Source organism: Mauremys reevesii, linkage group 1 (assembly GCF_016161935.1).
Source record: "Mauremys reevesii isolate NIE-2019 linkage group 1, ASM1616193v1, whole genome shotgun sequence".
Lineage (NCBI taxonomy): Eukaryota > Metazoa > Chordata > Testudines > Geoemydidae > Mauremys > Mauremys reevesii.
This window is the reverse complement of record NC_052623.1, coordinates 153965622-153985605: the sequence shown is the minus strand read 5'-3', so window position 1 is coordinate 153985605 and position 19984 is coordinate 153965622. Positions and strand designations below refer to the sequence as shown.

Sequence of the window (19984 nt, the reverse complement as noted above, 5' to 3'; positions counted from 1 at the left end):
ATCAGAGAAGGCTGGGAGGCAGCCAATCAGGACCAGGCTGGGCCCTATAAAAGGGCTGCAGGGCCAGAAGGCAGTCTCTCTCCAGCTTTGGAGAGAGGTGGACCTGGCTGCCTGAAGGAGAAAAAGGTACTTTCGACAGAGCGGTGCTGGAGGAGGGGCAGGCTGAGCTGTGGAGCTCAGGCCTGGCAGAAAGGCCTAAGGAGGTTCTGGAGCTACAGGGAAAGGCAGCAGGTCCAACCCCCTAGCCAATGATGAATGGCCACTGCAGGCTGCAGTTTGCCCCTGAGTAAAGGGGCTAGATTAAGATTGGCAGTAGCCACTGAGGGAAGGTGGATATAGGAGGGTTTGGGCCAGAGCCCCAGGACCTTTAAATCTCTGCTGGAGCCCTGGGCAGCGCGGGTCAGGCAGTGTGGATGGGCTGGCTGAAGGACACTGACCCCCCTAGCCCCACCCCTTCCACCTGAGGCCCCGCCCCTTCTTGGAGGTGGGTCAGGGGAGAGGCAGAGCCAGCACCCGTACCAGTAAGAGTTCAATTTTATTTTCACCCCTGCTCAGCATCTCACAGGACCAGGTCCAATGAGATATAAATATATGGCATTTGGTTATGTAGAATATAAATGTTTTCAGAGAAAAAAATTTTTTTTTTCAGAGAAATTTTCATACAAAGAAGGAAGTAAGCTTCTGTAAAGGAACTGCCCTGGACTGCTGACTATTTCACAAACACACACTTAAATTCAAAGGTACCACTAAATAAAGTATACGAGTAAAATTAGGCATTGGAAAATTCTGTTGCCAACGAAAAGAGGAAATATAATATATTTTATCATGTGTACATGCATTTGATCTCTAAGGGATTTAACATGGAATTCTAGCCATTTATTAGACAAATGATAATGCTCTGAACAGTCTTCCAAGATGACACTGGGTTGGGAAAAGCAAGGGAACAAAATATTGTGTACTCTTTTCATATGCCTGATTTGTAGCATACTTTTCATCTTTTCTGGACTCTGTCTTTTATTTCCCTGGAGAGATGAGGAGAAGAAAACAAGTGAACATAATAAACCTATGAGATAAGCAGCTCTTTATTTTTTTTGTCATACTCAAGTACACAGGTGCTTGCACTAGGGGTGCTACTGCACCCCCTCGCTTGAAGTGGTTTCCATTATATACAGGGTTTACAGTGTGATTCAATGTCTCTCAGCACCCCCACTATACAAATTGTTCCAGCACCTCTGCTCAAGTACACCTACATTTTCCAACAACAAACAGGATGCTATTGTTAACTGCAAATGTGAAGAAAACAGCAACAGACCATATGCTAGCAGATGGCAATTAATTTACCAACTTAATCCAGAACAGGGGAGGATGATGGGGTTGTTTTATGATGTTATACAATGTGGTAGTCTTTTGTGCTCTAAGGAGTTAGAATTAAGCAGGATTTTAAAAAATAGCCACATCGTTGACAGGACTTCACCTTCAACGTTTGTCAGCTTGTGAACTAAAGAGAACACTTTATTCAGATAACAGTAGTTTTGTGTTATAACTACGAAACAAAACCAAAGAAAAAGATAATGTCTGAAGATAAAGCTCCGAAATAAAGAGCAGTAATAACACACTCGAAAGATAAAATCCCCACTATAGATAATTTTTAAATCAATGTAGCCTCTAAGATGACTTGTTAACAGATTAAATACTTGCTTTTTCAAATGTAATTGAGGGAATCTGATTTACTCCATCTCTGCAGAGAAATACAACTATTAAAGTCCTAGGAGTTTCAATATTTACCCAATAAAAATTTTAATTTATACCAGATACAGGGACAATAATTCAAACATCTACATTTCTCAGAGCACATATGTATATACCAATGTGTTTTTGTACAGTACTCTAGCGATCACTATGGTATCTAAGTGCCTGCTGAAATACTCTATAAAAATTATACAATAACCCAACTTACTGAACATAGTTCCAATTTATTGTATACATCAACTGTGTGTCATTAAGCTTTGCCCATCATTTTTCCTCATAACTATGGTAGTTCAAAAGGGGACAAACAGAGGGACAATTTTAGGAAGGATTAAGTTGGAAGAAAATAAAGTGACAATGAATACGATATGCCGGGGTGAGGAATGCTAAAGGTTTTGTTAGTACTTCTTTGGGAATATCTGCTTAATACACTCATGGCTCAACTAATAGCATTATTTGGGGGAAGATATTGCACCCCATACAATCTCTATTCATAGGTCAATTTAGACTGATAATACTGACCAAAATTAGGGATTTGGAGCCAACACCTGGTTTCATTAGAGTCAATGTCAAAACTCTCAGTGACTTTAATTGGATCAGGATTTGGTCCTTTAGTGCTGGCAAACACTACGTAACCTACTTCAGCATTTATGTTAAAACATTCACACCGCAACTCTTCAGAGGAACATATACACCTGCTGCAAAAATATTTCAACCCCACAGTCCAGATTCTGACCTCACAAACGCTGATGTAAATCTGGAGTAACTCCACTGGCTCCTATGAGTTCACAAATAATTTGCTTGGTAATCTCCAAAGTGAAACTTTCTTAACCATATTAACAAACTAGAGTTACTATTCAATTCAATCATTTGATCCTTCTAAATTTCTGCAGTTCTATGTCTTGCCATTAGGAATTTAGCCAAACAACTCTCCTTAATCTCAATGGAAGTTGTGGAGTTAAATCTCCCAATCAGCTCTGAAAGATCTCAACCCAAGGTTTTGGAATAAATGTAAACCCTTGTGCCTCAGGGCATAATACAGTCTCTCTAAGGCCTGGTCTACATTATGAGATTAGGTCAAATTTAGCCGCATTAGGTCGATTTTTATAAGGAATGCATCTACACAACCAATCCTGCTCCACCGACCTAAAGAGCTCTTAAAATTGACTGCTGTACTACTCCCCAATGAGGGGGAGTAACACTAAAATCGACCTTCCTGGGTCAAATTTGAGGTACTGTAGATGCAGCGCTGTGCAATTTGATGGCATTGGCCTATGGGAGCTATCCCAAAGTGCTCCAATGAGACCGCTCTGGACAGCACTTTCAACTCCAATGCACTAGCTAGGTACACAGGAAGAGCACCGGGAACTTGTTAATTTCATTTCCTGTTTGGTCAGTGTGGCGAGCTCAGCAGCACAGGTGACCATGCAGTCCCAGAATCACAAATGAGCTCCAGCATGGAGCGAACGGAAGACACTGGGTCTGATTTCTGCATGGGGAGAAGAATCTGTGCAGGCAGAACTCCGATCCAGCAGAAGAAATGCTGATATATATATGCCAAAATCCCACAGGGCATGGTGGACAGAGGTTACACCAGGGACACGCAGCAGTGCCACATGAAAATTAAGGAGCTCAGGCAAGCCTACCAAAAGAAAATGGAGGCAACTGGTCTCTCTGGGTCAGAGCCCCAGACATGCCGCTTCTGTGATCAGCTTCATGCCAGTGGTAGGGTAGGACCCTATCACTACACCACCACTGTCTGTGGACACCTGCAAGGTGGCAGCCTCACACAACATGGAGGAGGATTTTGTGGATGAGGAAGAGGAGGAGGAGAATACGCAGCAGACAAGCGGAGAATCCGTTCTCCCCGGCAGCCAGGACCTTTTCCTCACCCTGGAGCCAATACCCTCCCATGGCAAATTGTTCCCAGACTCTGAAGGTGGAGAAGGCACCTCTGGTGAGTGCGCATTTTTAACCCCTGTAGTGTAGTTACAAGCAATTGTGTTTAATGTTTGATTTGCCCTGAACAATTGGGATGCATTTGCGGACAGTACAGCTACTGGAAACGTCTGTTCATGTGTCTGGGGATGGAGCGGGAATCCTCCAGAGACATCTCCATGAAGCTTGCCTGGATGTACTCTGAAAGCCTTTGCAGAAGGTTTCTGGGGAGGGCTGTCTTATTTTTATCCTCCATGGTAGGACACTTTACCACACCAAGCCAGTAGCAAGTAGTCTGGAATCATTGCAGCACAAAGCATGGCAGCAAATGGTCCTGGGTTTTGGTCGCATTCAAGCAACATTCGGCCTCTATCTTTCTGTGTCAGCCTCAGGAGAGTGATATCATTCATGGTCACCTGGTTGAAACAGGGGAATTTTTGTAAGGGAAGAGTAATCCCCTGCTTGGTCATTCCTGGCGCATTAGACCCTAGTCATGCTGGGCTGTTTGTGCTTGGCTAAAAGGGATCATCCCGGAGAATAGCCACGTGTGTGTGTGCACGCGCTGCACATCCACCCCAAAACCACAGCCCCTCCTTTTAAATGGCAAATCCAACTGGCATTGGTTGCTATGAGAAAGAAGGGTGCTACAGTTTGAAACGATTCCCACGTTATGAACGCGGAAGAAGCCAACTCCACGTACTCTTTGGCTTACCATGGCTGCCTGGAAACTGAATTCTGTTACCCAGCCCTGTGTGATGTGTCATCATACCGGCAGGTGCTCAATATAAAAGGCAAAATGCGACTTTGTACCTAAAACACATGTGCTGTCTGCTGTGAATTGCTTTATTCACTGTGAAAGAGTCTTCCTTGTGTTCTCAGAAATGTATCTTCTTCAATTCTACTCTCCTTTCCCCCCCCTGCAGCTGCAAATGTTTCTATGCTCCCTGTATCAACTCCGTCCCTGAGGTTATCACAAATTAGAAGGTGGGGAAAAAAAACCCCACATTCGCGATGACATGTTTTCAGAGCTCATGCAGTCCTCCTGCACAGCTGAATGCATGGAGGCATTCAGTGGCAGAGGCCAGGAAAACATTCAGGGAGCATGCAGGAGGAGATGCTGAAGCTAATGGGGGAGCAAACGGACATTATGAGGAATCTGATGGAGCTGCAGGAAAGGCAACTAGAGTTCAGAACCCCGCTACATCCATTGTGTAACCGCCTGCCCTCCTCACCAAGTTCCATATCCTCCTCACCCAGACGCCCAAGAACATGGGGGGAGGCTCCGGGCACCCATCCACTCAACTCCGGGGGATGGCCCAAGCAACAGAAGGCTGTCATTCAAACAGCTTTGATTTGTAGTGTGGCTTCAGTAAGCAACGTGGCCTTGTCCTTCCCTTCTCCCCTAGCCCACCCAGGCTGCCTTTTACTAGTCAGCATTGTCAGTGATCTCAAGTTTTTTTTTAATAAATAAAGAATGAATGGATTCAGAATAATAGGGACTTTATTTCCTGTGCCAGCTGTGGTCGAAGGGGTGAGGGGGATTGGCTTACAGGGGAGTACATTCACCAAAAGAGGCGGGTTTGCATCCAGGACAAACACACACAACTGTCACACTGTAGGCTGGTCAGTCATAAAACTGTTTTTCAAAGCCTCTCAGATGTGCAGCATGCCTCAGTGTGCTCTTCTAATGTCCCTGGTGTCTGGCTGTTCACAATCAGCTACCAGGTGATTTGCCTCAACCTCCCACCCCGCCATAAATTTCTCCCCCTTACTTTCACAGATATTACGGAGCACACAGCAGGCAGCAATAACAATGGGAATACTGTTTTCGCTGAGGTCTAACCTAGTCAGCAAACTGCACCAGCGAGCTTTTAAATATCCAAAGGCACATTCTACCACCCTTCTGCACTTGCTCAGCCTATGGCTGAACTGCTCCTTACTGCTGTCCAGGCTGCCTGTGTATGGATTCATGAGCCATGGGAGCAAGGGGTAGGCTGGGTCCCCAAGGATAACTATTGGCATTTCAACATCCTCAACAGTAATTTTCTGGTCTGTGAAGAAAGTCCCTCCTTGCAGCTTTTCGAACAGCCCGGAGTTCTGAAAGATGTGAGAGTCATGCACCTTGTTGATGTCGGGGAAACGGCCCTTGTGATCCACCAGTGCTTGCAACACCATTGAGAAGTACCTCTTGCGGTTTATGTACTGTTTGGCAAGGTGGGCCGGTGTCAAGACAGGGATATGCGTTCCGTTTATTGCCCCATCACAGTTAGGGAACCTCATTGCAGCAAAGCCATCTACTACGATCTGCACATTTCCCAGAGTCACTACCCTCGTTAGCAGAAGGTTAGAGATTGTCTTGGCTACTTGGATCACAGCAGCCCCCACGGTACAATTCCCCACTCTGAATTGATTCCCGATTGACCAATAGCAGTCAGGCGTTGCAAGCTTCCAAAGGGCTATCGCCACTTTCTTCTCAACTGTCAGGGCAGGTCTCATCTTGGTATTCCTGCGCTTCAGGGCGGGGGAAAGCAACTCACACAGTTCCATGAAAGTGGCCTTACACATGCAAAAGTTTCGCAGCCACTGGGAATCATCCCATACCTGCAACACTATGCGGTCCCACCAGTCTGTGCTTGTTTGCCGGGTCCAGAAATGGCATTCCACTGTATCAACATGCCCCAATGCCGCCAGGATGTCCCAATTGCCACATCCTGTGCTTTCAGGAACATCCGTGTCCATGTCCTCCTCAAAATCTTCCTTGTGCTGGCGGCTCCTAGCTAGGCTCTGCACATACCGCAGGATAATGCGCGAGGTGTTTACAATGCTCACAAAAGCAGTGGTGAGCTGAGTGGGCTCCATGCTTGCCATGCTATGGCGTCTGCATGGATAACCCAAGAAAAAAGGTGCAAAACGATTGTTTGCCATTGCTTTCAAGGAGGGAGGGGAGACTGATGACATGTACGCAAAACCATCCACGACAATGTTTTTGCCCCATCAGGCACTGGGAGCTTAACCCAGAATTCCAATGGGCAGCAGGGACTGTGGGATAGGTACCCACAGTTCACCACTCTGTGAGTCGATGCTAGCCACAGTATTGAGGACGCACTCCATCGATCTTATGCGCTTAGTGGGGACACGGATGATCGACTGTATAAAATTGGTTGCTAAACATTGACTTCTATAAAATTGACCTAATTTCATAGCGTAGACATGCTCTAAGTAACGGGGGTTAGGAAGAAGCTTTCCCTATGGATAATACATTCTATGGCCTGGTCTACACTAGGGGGCAGGGTTGATGTAAGATACGCAACTTCAGCTACGTGAATAGCATAGCTGAAGTCGAAGTATCTTATTTCGACTTCCCTCCCGTCCTTACGGCATGGGATCAACGGCCGCGGCTCCCCCTGTCGACTACGCTACCACCGCTCACTCTAGTGGAGTTCCAGAGTCGACAGGAGCACATTCGGGGATCGATATAGCGCGTCTAGATGAAACGTGCTATATCAATCCCCGATAAACCTATCGCTACCCGCCAATCCAGCGGGTAGCGTACACATACCCTATGTCAGCCTTCTGCAGAGTTTCTTGCACCTTCCTCTGAAGCATCTGGCCACACTGTCAGAGAAAGGATACTGGACTAGATGAACCAATGGTCTAATCTATTATGGCAATGTCAGTGTTCCTATGAGTCATATACAGTGTGATTATCTCTGTACTGCATGACATATCTTTATATGTAGCCCAAAGTAGCACTGGCCTTCTTGATGCCAGATTGCACTGCAAAGCTCATGCCTATTGGCCTGATTCTCCACAACCTTGCACCTACTATAATTATTCACTCCTACCCAGACTGAGTGCAAAGCACCTATGAAACATCAGCACTGGTATAAGAGAGCGTAGATTTCGGTAGATACATTTTTACACCTACCTGGCACAGGTGCAAGTGACTACACAAGGTATAAGGCACCGGCAAATAGGTTCCAATATGTATTCAGAAGGGCTTTTCCAGCATTGCTTGGACATAGGTTTTGCCCTTAATCTGCAACACTGAGAGTGTGTATTTTCCCCAGATATAATCAGTATGCACTTTTCAAAATTGAATCTTAATTTATCTCTATTTTTAATCTCTTCCAATCTCATTGTACTTTTTCCTCTGTCCTTATGGGTATTTGTAGTTTGTCTCAGCTTAGATGCCAATGCAAGTCTCATCCTGCTTACTGCCTCTTCTGGATCACTAATATAATGACAAATAAGACCAGACCCAACATCAATCTACAGGAACCCATTAGATATCACCCCTCAACTTTACATATTACATTTATCATTACTTTTGCATATGGTCTTTCAGCCAGTTTCCAATCCACATGACAATGCTCACGTCCAAATCAGCTTGGATTCAGTTTTCAAGGAAGATTAGATTTTAATAAAGCTTTTGCTGCCGTGTCAAATGTAAATAGGGTACATCTACTGCTTTTCCATCAGTTACCAATTCCGTTAACAAAAAGTGAAAGTTTGTCTTGCAATATTTATGTATCTATGTAAGTCATGCTGCTTTATGTTCACAATTCTATTATTCTTTACATATTTATGGAAAGAATGACATCTAGCAGTATGTTTAAGTAGTCACTGATGAGGAAGAGGATACGCCTAAAAAGGGTCTGGTTAAATGAAGTAAGCCACAAAATAAACTCATTCAAAAGGAAAGTGAATCATTTTCGGGTGGTATCAGCAATACCAAGCAAAAACAATAGACGATAACTCCATATTGGCACTATGCCATTTTTATTTTGCCTGCTGATTTGCAATTTGTGCCACGCAAATAAGCAATTGAGTAGAAATACCATCAGAAGCTAGGAAAAGAATGCTGATAGTGTAAACAAGGAAGATTAGATGAAGGTTATACAGTCCTCTAAATCATGTGAATTTTAGGCTACTCTTTCACTCTAAACCGTAGTAGAGATTTTGACCCAATGCCATAGCTAAGCTTTTCCTACTGACACAAAGACAATTCTGAAACATAACAGAGCAACAAGAGAGAGTCTCCTGTGGCAAGAAGAGGCAGTTGCCATTGCCTACAACTATGCCCATTAATCTAAATATAATTCAAGTCAGTCTCAAATAAAGACAATTCAGAGATAATTTATGGTTTGATATTACCATGCTTCAAGGACAAAATTAGGATCAGGGATTCAATTGAGGAAGAAGAGTGGGTGACATCTTTTTAAACGTAAATTAGTTAATATGGAGTAGGAAAACAAACTGGAAGGGTGGTTTCTCCTTGTTAAATGTTTGAACCTTGCATACAGACAAGGTGAAAGCCTTGTAATTCTTCTCTTTTTTCAACTCACTGTCAGTTGTTAGGGCACAGAAGCCAAGTACACCTTGGGAAAATGAGACCGCTGTGTCAGAAGGTCTGACACAGGTTTCCATAAATAAACCTCTCATATTTTACAAGGAAAAAAAAGTACCAACCCCAGAACAAGCCACAGCACCACCAGCACTAATACATAATAACCCACTGCATTTATAGATGACCTGTCATCTCAGAATCTAGAAGTGCTACCATCATCTCTGCCTTCTGATTGCATGGTACCAATTGTCCTGGTAGTACTAAATTCTCTGCTCCACCTCCAGTGGGTTTGTAGTTGGGAGGAAGATGGCTTTTCCAGCCACTTATGGACATGATTATGACATGTGTGTTTTCTGAGTCACTCCAGGTGAGCCAAACTACATCTGTTCATTGAAGACATTTCCATTATGACTCTTCTAAACATTCCAATGCCTACATATTAATGTTTTAATGCCCTCTGAAGCCTGTGCTCTACAGGAAAAAAAAAATCACAATTTCAGATCAGGCCTGAATATCTGCTCTGTTGGCTCAGTTCTAAAGCATGCCAAGTAGATCTGTTTAAAAGTTTTCCATCAACATTTCTTTTTTATTAAAAGTGGCCCTTTTTCCACAAGGAAAATTGCCATTTAATTCTAAATTATCTGTTTTTGGTAAAATTCTTCTCTTGTTGACAAAACAAAAACTGTTAATTGAAATTTTTTTGTAAAAAAAACTAAAAAAACCCACACACATATCTGAATATTTTCCACAAAGTTGCAAACCACATGACATTATTTCTTTCAGAGTTTCTCAGAGAGAATATTTACCATTTTCTTATCAGTTGTGATGCTCAGCAAACTGGCCCCAGTCCAGGAAAGCACTTGAGCACAGTTGAACTTGTGAGCAGTCCCATTTTCTGTACCCCTTGCCGGCCATGTGAAATGTATTAAGCTCTTAGGTTTTCACTTTGCAGCACATGGTGCACACACAGCACAAAGGGAAAGAAGCAAACCACAGCAAACACTAGCATGGCTGCTCAGCAACATTGTTTTTTGCACACTGCCTTTTGCCAAGTGAAACTTACCAAAAAGTTTGGTCAATTTCAATTTGCAGGTCTGCTGCACAGTCACCACAGTGGACTGGAGCAATGCAAAGGAAAACCTTGACCGGGGAATAAGAAAGATTATCATAAATGGGAAGGAAGCAGAGGCTAGAGACTGATGAAGGAGAAAATGAGAGGTACAGTAAAAAACAAATGAAAAATGCATGAAGCACCTCCATGCCAGGCATGGTGAGGAAGTGCAGACAAGAGGAAAATGGATCAATCAGAACCAGGAGGGAAATGCTGCTCCAGCCAGACAAGACAGACAGGCAGACAGACATTAACAAATCACACAGAGACAAAGCAAAATGTGTTTTTTCCCCCCCAGGACCACAAAGAAGAGGAAGAACAATTTGTGAATAAAATAGAAGGAACAGTATGTGTGCATAAATATATGTTAGTGTGTCTTGGCAGCACCTAGTCTCCAGTTACCGTCATTGTTTCCCCCTTCCCTGCATTTGCCCTACGCAGTTAGAATGTTAGATAGTCGTACAGTCTCCATAACCCTAGTTATCCCTTTCTACCAATCACATGCAAGCCTTAGTGCTCAGAAAGAAAAGAAAAAAAAAAAAGGTCTCCTCACCTTGTTTATTATCATAAAACTTACAGTCCAACCCAAACAAAAGTCTTGCAGCCCTCCCCAAGACTCCACAGTTCTAGTCCCTTTGGCCCTTCCAAGTGCACTGAGGGGAAAACCCCGGGATTTTCCTCTCCTCTTGTATCAGAGGCTACAGCCCTGAAGCAGGGCCTGGGTCTGTTGTCCTTGTAGTTTTCTCTTCTTAGTTTCTCAGGTAAAGCCCTTCACAGACTCCATTCCCATCAGGCTGCTACCCAAGCTACTGAGGCGAGCTACCAGACAGGTCTCATCTTTCCCAAAGTGAGCAACAGCCTGCCTCTTCAATACACCCTCCCCCCAGGCTTGAATGCGGTTCACAAGGTCAGTCACATGGTCCTTCCCAGTCAAATCCCAAGGGAAAAAACTCATCACAGGTGGGACCCTGCACCTTCACTCCTCTTAAAGGCCCATCTCACCCTGTGACAATGCCCCTTTTATTGCAAATAATTCATGGGCTGATTTCTTGTGTACTACAACTAATAAACATAGAGGAGAAGATTTGAGGGAGGGAGGGAACAGACTAGGAGATCTGGAGAAAGGAGGATAAGGCTATGTCTACACTTAAAATGCTACAGTAGCTGCGTCACTGTAGTGCTTCGGCGCAGACAGTACCTATGTCAACGAGAGGGGTTCTCCCATTGGTGTAGTTAATCCATCGCCTCGAGAAGCGGTAGCTAGGTCAACGGAAGAATTCTTCCGTTGACCTAGCATTGTCTATGCTGGGGGTTAGGTCAGTATAGCTACATCTTTCAGGGGAGTGGCCTTTTCACACCCCTAAGAGATGTAGCTATACAGATGTAAGTTCCTAGTGTAGACCAGGCCTAAGAGAATAAGATGTGTTTGGGAAGCTGGAGGAGGGGAATTTTGAGGCAAGAGAGAACGAACACTACTGGCAGAGAAGGATTCTGGAAGGAGATATGAAAGACAGGGTTTGGAGAGAGGGAGAAAAGAAAAAAGTAGAGTGCATTTGAAAAAGGAGAAGAGATTGGAGGAATTTGGGAAGGGGCACCAGGGAAAGCGAGGAGAGAATGAAGAGTTTGGAGGTGAGAAGGAGAGAGTGAAATGAGTTTGCAGAAAGGGTTCGTAGACACGAGGAAGGGTGTGAGTGCGGCTTAGAGAGTCTAATTTAGTGTAATCTACCCCTTCTTTTGGCCCTCCTTGGAGTTCAAGTCACACTAACTTAGAATCCCTTAGACTCTGGGGAAGAAATTCAGAGGTCATATGTAATGGGTGTATGTCAAGAGTCTAAATTGATCAACCAAAAGGCAGGGCCGCCCAGAGGATTCAGCGGACCTGGGGCAAAGCAATTTCGGGGGCCCCTTCCATAAAAAAAATAGCAATACTATATTCTCGTGGGGACCCCTGCGGGGCCCATTGCAAATTGCCCCATTTGCTCCCCCTCCGCGGGCAGCCCTGGGAAAAATAAACCTTCTGCACCTCGGCACAAACCCAGTTTTGAGAAAACTTCTTTACAAGGTATCACTGGTTCTCACCATCAGCTAGTGCTAAAAGGCACTAAAGCTCATTAAAGGGGTTGGACAAATATTTTCCGTCAAAACTTTTTTTGGATTGAAAACTAGGGGTTTTTAAAAAGCAGAAAAAAAAATCACGGACAATGTCTGCTTTCCTTCAAAATTTGTTGTGGTTTTTTTAATTGAAAAGCTGAAATTAGTCTGCCAAAACCTGAATATGGTTTGGGGTTTCAGAAGTGTGTGGCCAAATATTTGCTGCTTGCTGTGTTTGATTGTTTAAAGAAACAATAAAAAAATTCTGCTTAAAAAAAATCCAAAACTTTTGAACCACCTCAGCTTGTGACCAAATGCCTGAGCCCATCCAGTCAGAGATTTTTCCAGGTTTCTGATACTCTGCTGGCTTCCTTGACTCATATCTGTCTCCATAACTTTGGGTTCATTTAGTTTCGAACATAAGAACAGCCATACTGGGTCAAATCAAAGGTCCATGCAGCCCAGTATCCTGTCTACTGACAATGGCCAATGCCAAATGCCCCAGAGGGAGTGAACCTAACAGGTAATGATCAAATGATCTCTCTCCTGCCATCCATCTCCACCCTCTGACAAACAGAGGCTAGGGACACCATTCCTTACCCATCCTGGCTAATAGCCATTAATGGACTTAGATAAATGCATGGAGGTTGTTTCCTGAGCTCCAGGCCGAGCGGAGGGAGCTCAGGCCCGGCTGGAGCTCACAGCCCCACCCTCTTACCACACAGCTCTGAGCGGGGAGTAGCTCAGGCCCCAGCGGAGCCATGCTGCAGCGCTGTTCAGGGATGCTCCTGGATGCGCTGAGGCTCCGGGAGAGGGGTGGAGGCGGGGTCGGGCCGGGGAGGGAGCCTCAGCCATTCTCATGGGGGTCCCTGCGGAGCCCGGGACCTGGGGCAAATTGCCCCACTTGCCCCCGCCCCCCGGGCAGCCCTGGAACTAAGACTTGTATAAAATGGGCAGCCTGCTACAGTGATGGGCTCACTCTCCGCAAGAAGGACTGACCTTACAAAAGGGGTTTGAAGGACTTTGAAACCTACCAGGGTTTTCATGTGGAAAATGACACCTGGAAAGGCACTTGCATATAAGATGTTTATTGTTTTCAAGATATGTTCTCTTTGGAGTGCTTTTGTTTGAAATAAAATACTTTGCTTTATGAAGGCTGGTTGGTTAACCCTGGCGTAGCCCCCGGGAAAGAACCGGACAGTGAGTGCTGAACTAAACACGGTGAATGGCAGAAGCAACTGCAGCCTATACTCTAGCTGGAGGGAGGGGACCGCTAGTTCCCATACCAAAAAAGGTCTCAGGCCTTTAGTCATCATTTAAGTGGGGTGCCCTTGAAGGGGCAGTGCTTAATTTGTGCCAGGGCTTGCCAGGGCTGAGCCTCAGCACCCCTAGGCTTGGCAGTTCATAGCCCCAGCACCTCTGGGCTTGCTGCATCAGTTATGAATGTAAAAAAGTTGCTTGAGCCCCAGCAACTCTTTCATTACAAATTAAGCACTGTGAAGGAGTCAGAGGTGCAGTTACCTTAGGAACTGTGACAGGAAGCATTACAAAAAGATGTATTCAAAAGAAGAAATAACTGGAAAAAAACCTCCCTAGGTACAGTGAAAATACCAAGGATAAAGGACCCTATAACATCTGTATTTTATAAAAATATAATGAGCACAAATGACACATTCACTATCAGGACAATATTTCACCTTCCTCTATGTGTGAAGCTTCAGTTGCAATGTAATGGAACCCAATAAAGACCCAAGAGAATATGTATCTTATTATTCCTAATGAACAGTATCACCATACAACAAGAGCCAGATCCTGCAAAATCTCACTCATGTAAGGAATCCCTACTTGAGCAAGTAGTTCCACTGAAGTCACTGGGACAATTTGTATACAGTCATAAACCTCTCCTAACCAGCCGCAAGGGAATGTCTCTTATTTTCATGAGCTCAAGGGTAGTCAATTGAATTCACCTTGTTGAGCAGGCAGCAAATCCTCTGCAGACCAAGTGGAATTTTAAGGCTCCGTGAGTGTAGGTGAGGCTTAGCAGAATCAGGGCTCAGTATCTAAGCTAAATTTGTACTAAAATAAAGGGAAAAAACTCTATACATTGAAAAATGTAACCATAAAGCATTTCTTCAAGGCTGATCAATGTCTAAGACCGCTAGGTGACAGTTTAATTTAATCGTGGAAAGAGCAACAACATGGCATTGAGATCAATGGCCCCGATTCAACGTAAGGGACGAATTTCACTTTGTGCTATCAATGTTTACTCGGCAGCCTCAAGAAAATAAACTTGGGAAAGAAGAAAACATTCTGCAACAAGTCAACAGTGAGATTGTGCATAATCAAATTATGGGAGGTATTGTTTTGTAGTGTTTAGAGCAAGGATACATTGTTTCTATTTCAGAATACCACTGACTCACTGTGTGACCTTGGGTAACAAGTGACATGTAGCTGCTCTGTGCCTCAGTTTCCTCATTTGTAAAATACTACAGGATCTGGCCCTAGGATGTGCTTGCTAAAATATTCTTTGGCAGGATGGGAACTTTGATTAGCAGACATAAATTATATTAGCATAGGTATATACTGCAGGCTAAGGTTACTTTACTTATTTTAAAGGTTGGCTTTAGTTATTTTACTTTTTCCCCCCCTTTCAACATTAGTGAAAAATTAGGACTCGGTATTGGGATAAGTAAAATTATAATGTGGGAGGAAGCACAGTTTAGTGGTAAAAGCACAGACAGTGAGATCTGGATTCTATTCCCAGTTCTGTCACACACTCGCTCCATGGCTTTTGGCACGTGACCCTCACTGTGTCTCTGTTAGAGCCATCTGTTAAATGGAGACCTCAATGTATACATACTTCAATGGGCTCTTGTGAGGCTTCACTCCATAGGACCAGGCAGACTGAACTTGGACTTTCAGCAAGTGCTGTTCGTCTCCTTGCATTACCCCACCCAAGAGCCCAGCACAACTGCAGTCTCCAGACTCAGGACAGGGTAGGGACTGCTCCCTCCTTGCACTCTAAGAGTACACGTCAGACCAAAGGGAACAATAAGTGCAGGAGCCCCGTTCATTGCTCCACACCGTACAGAACAGCTGACCCATCACAAAGATAGAAGAAACCCTATACCATCATAAGCATGTGTATGAGCAGCGTGCACATTCCCATTGTGCACCTTGACGCTCCAGAATGGCTTGTACCTTTCTGAGGCACAATCCCTCCTGGGTTCCCCCAGAATGGTACTGCCCTGTGCTGCACCCAGTATTGTGCTGTGCCTACAAACTACGCTTTGGCCCCTCTATTTGGAATCCTCAGATGGAAGATGCTACAGAAGTGCACAATATTATTGTTGTTAAATATCTCTGATTAATAAGCTGTACAAGAACAAAAAATAACATTTAAACATGTACAGTATACTATAGTAAGTGTCTCTTATTGTAAAAAATTTCAACCAAAAAATTCAATTGGCTTAACATTCTTGTTGCCTTTAATGGCTGCTTAATTATGCTGATGTCCCTTGAATCCTCCATTGTGTAAATTTCCTTGATCTGCCACTGCAGTGATTGGTATAGGATAAGGCAGAATTGCTCATGTTTATATTTCATTTCGCAGTAGTTGTTTCCTCTCCCAAGAGAAAAAAGCAAGAGCATAAGAACTTGCAAATGAGTGCTTCATAGAAAAAGAAAAAGAACAAAAAAAAAATCGGACCTTACAAAAGGACTGGAAAAAGAATTTAACAAATATCTGTTTAGCTACAACACTGACTACGCTCTGACAAGCTTTATTGCAAGTGGGAATTATTATTATTTATTCAGTGGCAGCTGTGCGTGCTCTGCAGTGGTCAGGATAAGGTCCAAAACCCACCAAATTGTCATGACCTTTTACACCAGTAGAGGATCTGCCGGGAGGTAAAATGCTATTTCTATTCAAGTCAATGGCAAAGACAATTTTTTTTTAAACTCATCTCCCATTTTGGCACCAAAATAAATTGCCAGCATTTGCAAATTGGATTCTGAGCTCTTTGGAAAAGTCTCACAATTGGAGCGACTGAGCCTTTTCAATTCTGAGTGTTTTTGAAAATCTGGCCCAGCCAATCCAAAGTATATCATTGCTAATTATCATAACTATTATTATTCCATATCAATCAACATACTGTTTTAATACCTGCTTCATATTATGCATACCATCCCTGAGAAACCCAAAGTAATTCCTGCAGTTCATTCAACACCCAGGAATTCCCCTCCCCCGCAAATGATCAGGACCTGCACTGTGAAGGCAGTGAGCTTTATTTGCCTTATGAGGAGAAAGCCCATATTCTGCCTGCTTTGGTCCTCAGCGGTCTCTCTTTCCATTTAGTTTTCCAGAACGCTGCATCCTTATTCTAGGCTGCCTTTAAACCAGGGACACAAAGAGCAAAGGCACATGAGATACAGCCCATGCCCTCACTTTGGGAAAGTTTCAGAGGCTTGGGTACAACCATGCAATGAAAACCAATTGGCTTTAGCATCCTCCACAGGAAACAAGGGACTCCCATCTAGAGCCCCAGCCCTGGTGGGAGAGGGACCTGCTGGCCTGCCTGCAAGGGACGCTGAGTGAAGTGACTGTGGCGCAGGCTGACAGGCACCTTCTCTCGGGGAGGGACCAAGCCTGACACCGGGGGGTTCCCTGACCCAACCACAGCCAGAGCCCAGCGCTAGTGCGAGCCCCCCGCCTCCCCCGCCAGCGCCCTGCCCGGGCTAAGCCCGACGCGCGGGAGCCGGCGGCCCGGCTGCCTTTACCTCCATGCCCAGCTTCTGCTTGAGCACCAGGGCGGCGCACAGGTAGCCGGCCCGGCCCACGAAGAGCTCGTCGGAGCCGCACTCCAGGAAGGTGACGGGGGCGCAGATCTGGCTCAGCTCCCGGAACCGGCCCAGCAGCCGGCCGAAGTCGGGCAGCCCCAGGGCTTGGTAGACGAGCGCGGCCACCGCGTAGACCCCGGCCCCGCCGAGCAGGAAGGCGGCCCGCGTGTCGGCCTCCGGCTCGCCCCGCTCCTCCTCGTAGCGCACGCAGGCGTCGATGAGGCGCCGGGCCGCCCGCAGGTAGGTGTCCCGGGCCGGGGCCAGGAGCGGGCAGCCCGCGGCGTGGTGCAGCATGTAGGCCACCCCGGCCAGCCCGCCGTACAGGCCGCCCCCCGCCGCGCCGCCCTCCAGCGGGGGCACCTGCTGCAGGATGCGCTCGATGGTGGCGGCCACCCAGGGCACCACCGCCTCGTGGTGCTGCCCGGCCGGCAGGCTGCCCGCGTAGTCATCGAAGCGGTTGGCGAAGCAGCGCTTGCTCGCCATGCCCCCGCAGGGCCGGGCCGGGCCGGGCCGCACAGGGGGCGCAGGGCCTGGGAGGAGCTGGGCGAGCAGCCCGCGGCGGCGGCTGCACCGAAATCGGAGCAGGGGGTTGATTTAAGTGTAAAAGTCCGTCCCCGCAGCGTAGCGTTGCTCCCGTCGCGAGCCGGTTGCCAGGACTGGCTCCAGCCTTGGTTTAAATGGCTCCGAGAAACCCCGCCGCCGCCTCCTGCTGCTGCTCCTGCTCCTCACCCAGAGAGAGAATCTGCGCCAGCATGAGGCCGCCTCGCCCCGGCCCCGCCAACCTGCTGCCGTCCTTGGCTGCAGATGCGGCTGTCAAGCGGGTGGCGCATCACCTGCTGGATCCGCCCCCCCTGCACCCTTAGCGGAGGGCGGGCGAGGAGAGAGGAGGGAAGGCAGTGGAAGGCTGCAGCCCCTAGCTGGCCCCGATCAGCGCTTCCCCACGACCGGCGAAGGAAGCGGAGCGTGGCTTGGATTGATCCCGCCCTACAGCCTGGCTAACACAAATGCAGGAGGATGGCCATTCTTGTCTTCTTTACTGCTCCCAACAGGCGTGTGGATAATCCTGGTGTTTTCCCTTGTGTCTCCGCCCGCAGAGACCAGGGTTGCCAACTCTGGTTTGGACCTATTCCTGGAGGTTTCATCAGATGACATAATATTTAATTAAAGGTTAACCTTTAATTCCTAGAGACCCTAGGACAATCCTGGAGGGTTGGCAACTCTAGCAGAGGCAGGGTGGATCTCCCTCATTGTGGTACTGCAGGGGCAAGCAGGTTCCTGGCCTGGGCTCTGTTCTTTGCCCACTGCAGCTGTCTAAAGGGGCTGTAAGCCAGCAGAAACAGCTCCCAGGGAATTCTCCTAAGGGGGTTCCCTGCACTCTCCATTACCCCTCCTTATAACTTCTAGCCTTGGGGTGTGTGCCAAGGAAGGGGTGAGTGGTCAGAGTGCTACTGAGCAGCAGCTGTTTTTGGTTGTGGAACAGCCCTTAACGGGCCATTGCAGCCAATACATAAATTGGAGTATATTGGAAACCAAGCAGGCATCCAGCAGAACAGAAGGTAGGGAGGAGATACAAATGTGGCAAAAGCCCCCATTGACCCTCATTTCCTCATTCCTGCGCCATGCAGAGGTTGGGAGGAACAGAGATGTTGACCTATTTTCAATGGAGTAACTCATCCTGATTTACACCAATACTGTAGAGATTTTGAGTTTTAAAAATATAGCTCTCAACAGCTGTAGTACCAAATACTATATATGGTCAGGGCCATATCTTTCCTTTCCTATGTAAAGATGCACAACATGAATGTACTTACCTTCAATGATAGGTGACTTCTGCCCTCCTATTGAACTCCTATGGAGAAGGTGGGGCTAGTGATGGCATGGAATGATCGTAGTCTGTGGTCTCTGTTCCACACAGAAAGCTGAGCCTATGTCTACTACAGTCTGGGCACTACGACAGCAGCATACCTATGTTGCTATAACCCCGTAGCATAGACACAGACTACAGTGACAGGCGTTTTTCCATTCCTGTAGGAACTCCACCTACCCAAGCAATGGTAGCCAGACATAGCTGGGGCACTCAGGGGTATGGATTTTTCACACCCCTGAGTGCTGTAGCTATATTGACTAAGTTTTATATGTAGACCAGGCCTGAGATAAGAGCAGCTGCAGAAGCAGCCAAAGGAAAGACTGTTGCATTAGGAAGACAGTGTAAAATGGAGTCCAGCTGGGGCCACCCCAGCCCTCACCACTCTTAGACCCAGAACTGTGGAGGGGAAACCCCCCTCCCCCCACACACACATATTCTGGGGAAACTACACTCTGGATGGTATCTCCCTTCCCTCCTGCCATGGGGCCAGCAGAAGCAGCCGAATCAGGGACTTTCACACATTCAAAGAACTTCCTACAGTTTTTATGGGAATTCCTCTACCCTGTGCTGATTGGCCATTTTCTACAACCCTCCCCATACTCCTCCCTCACAGTCTCCTCATCTCAGTTTCACTCCACATCCAGGGCCGGCTCTAGACCCCAGCACACGAAGCGCGCGCTTGAGGCGGCGTCCCGTGGGAGGGCGGCAGGCGGCTCCAGTGGACCTCCCGCAGGCATGCCTGTGGAGGGTCTGCTGGTCCCGCGGCTCCGGAGGAGCATCCGCAGGCGTGCCTGCAGGAGGTCCACCGGAGCCGCGGGACCAGCGGACCCTCCGCAGGCACGTCTGCAGCAGGAGGTCCACCAGAGCCGTGGGACCGGCGACCGCCAGAGCGCCCCCCGCGGCGTACCGCCCTGCTTGGGGCGGCGCAAATCCTAGAGCCGCCCCTGTCCACATCTGCCCCTCTTTTCACCTGCCCTGTCCCTCTCACCCTTCTCCTCTTACGTGCCCCCTTTTCCTTCCCTTTTATTTCCATTTAGCTGAT

At 46.7% G+C, this 19984-nt stretch overlaps 1 protein-coding gene across 1 annotated transcript in view; it reads right to left on the bottom strand.

Moving 5' to 3' along the window:
• The window catches only part of LANCL3 (LanC like 3), a 32652-nt gene extending 14665 nt beyond the window's left edge, over positions 1-17987 (bottom strand). The window contains exon 1 of the mRNA XM_039509504.1: positions 17016-17987. Within this exon, the coding sequence (XP_039365438.1) occupies positions 17016-17558 (543 nt within the window). The 5' untranslated portion in view covers positions 17559-17987. The remainder of the gene's footprint in view (positions 1-17015) is intronic.
• Positions 17988-19984: the final 1997 nt, after the last annotated feature.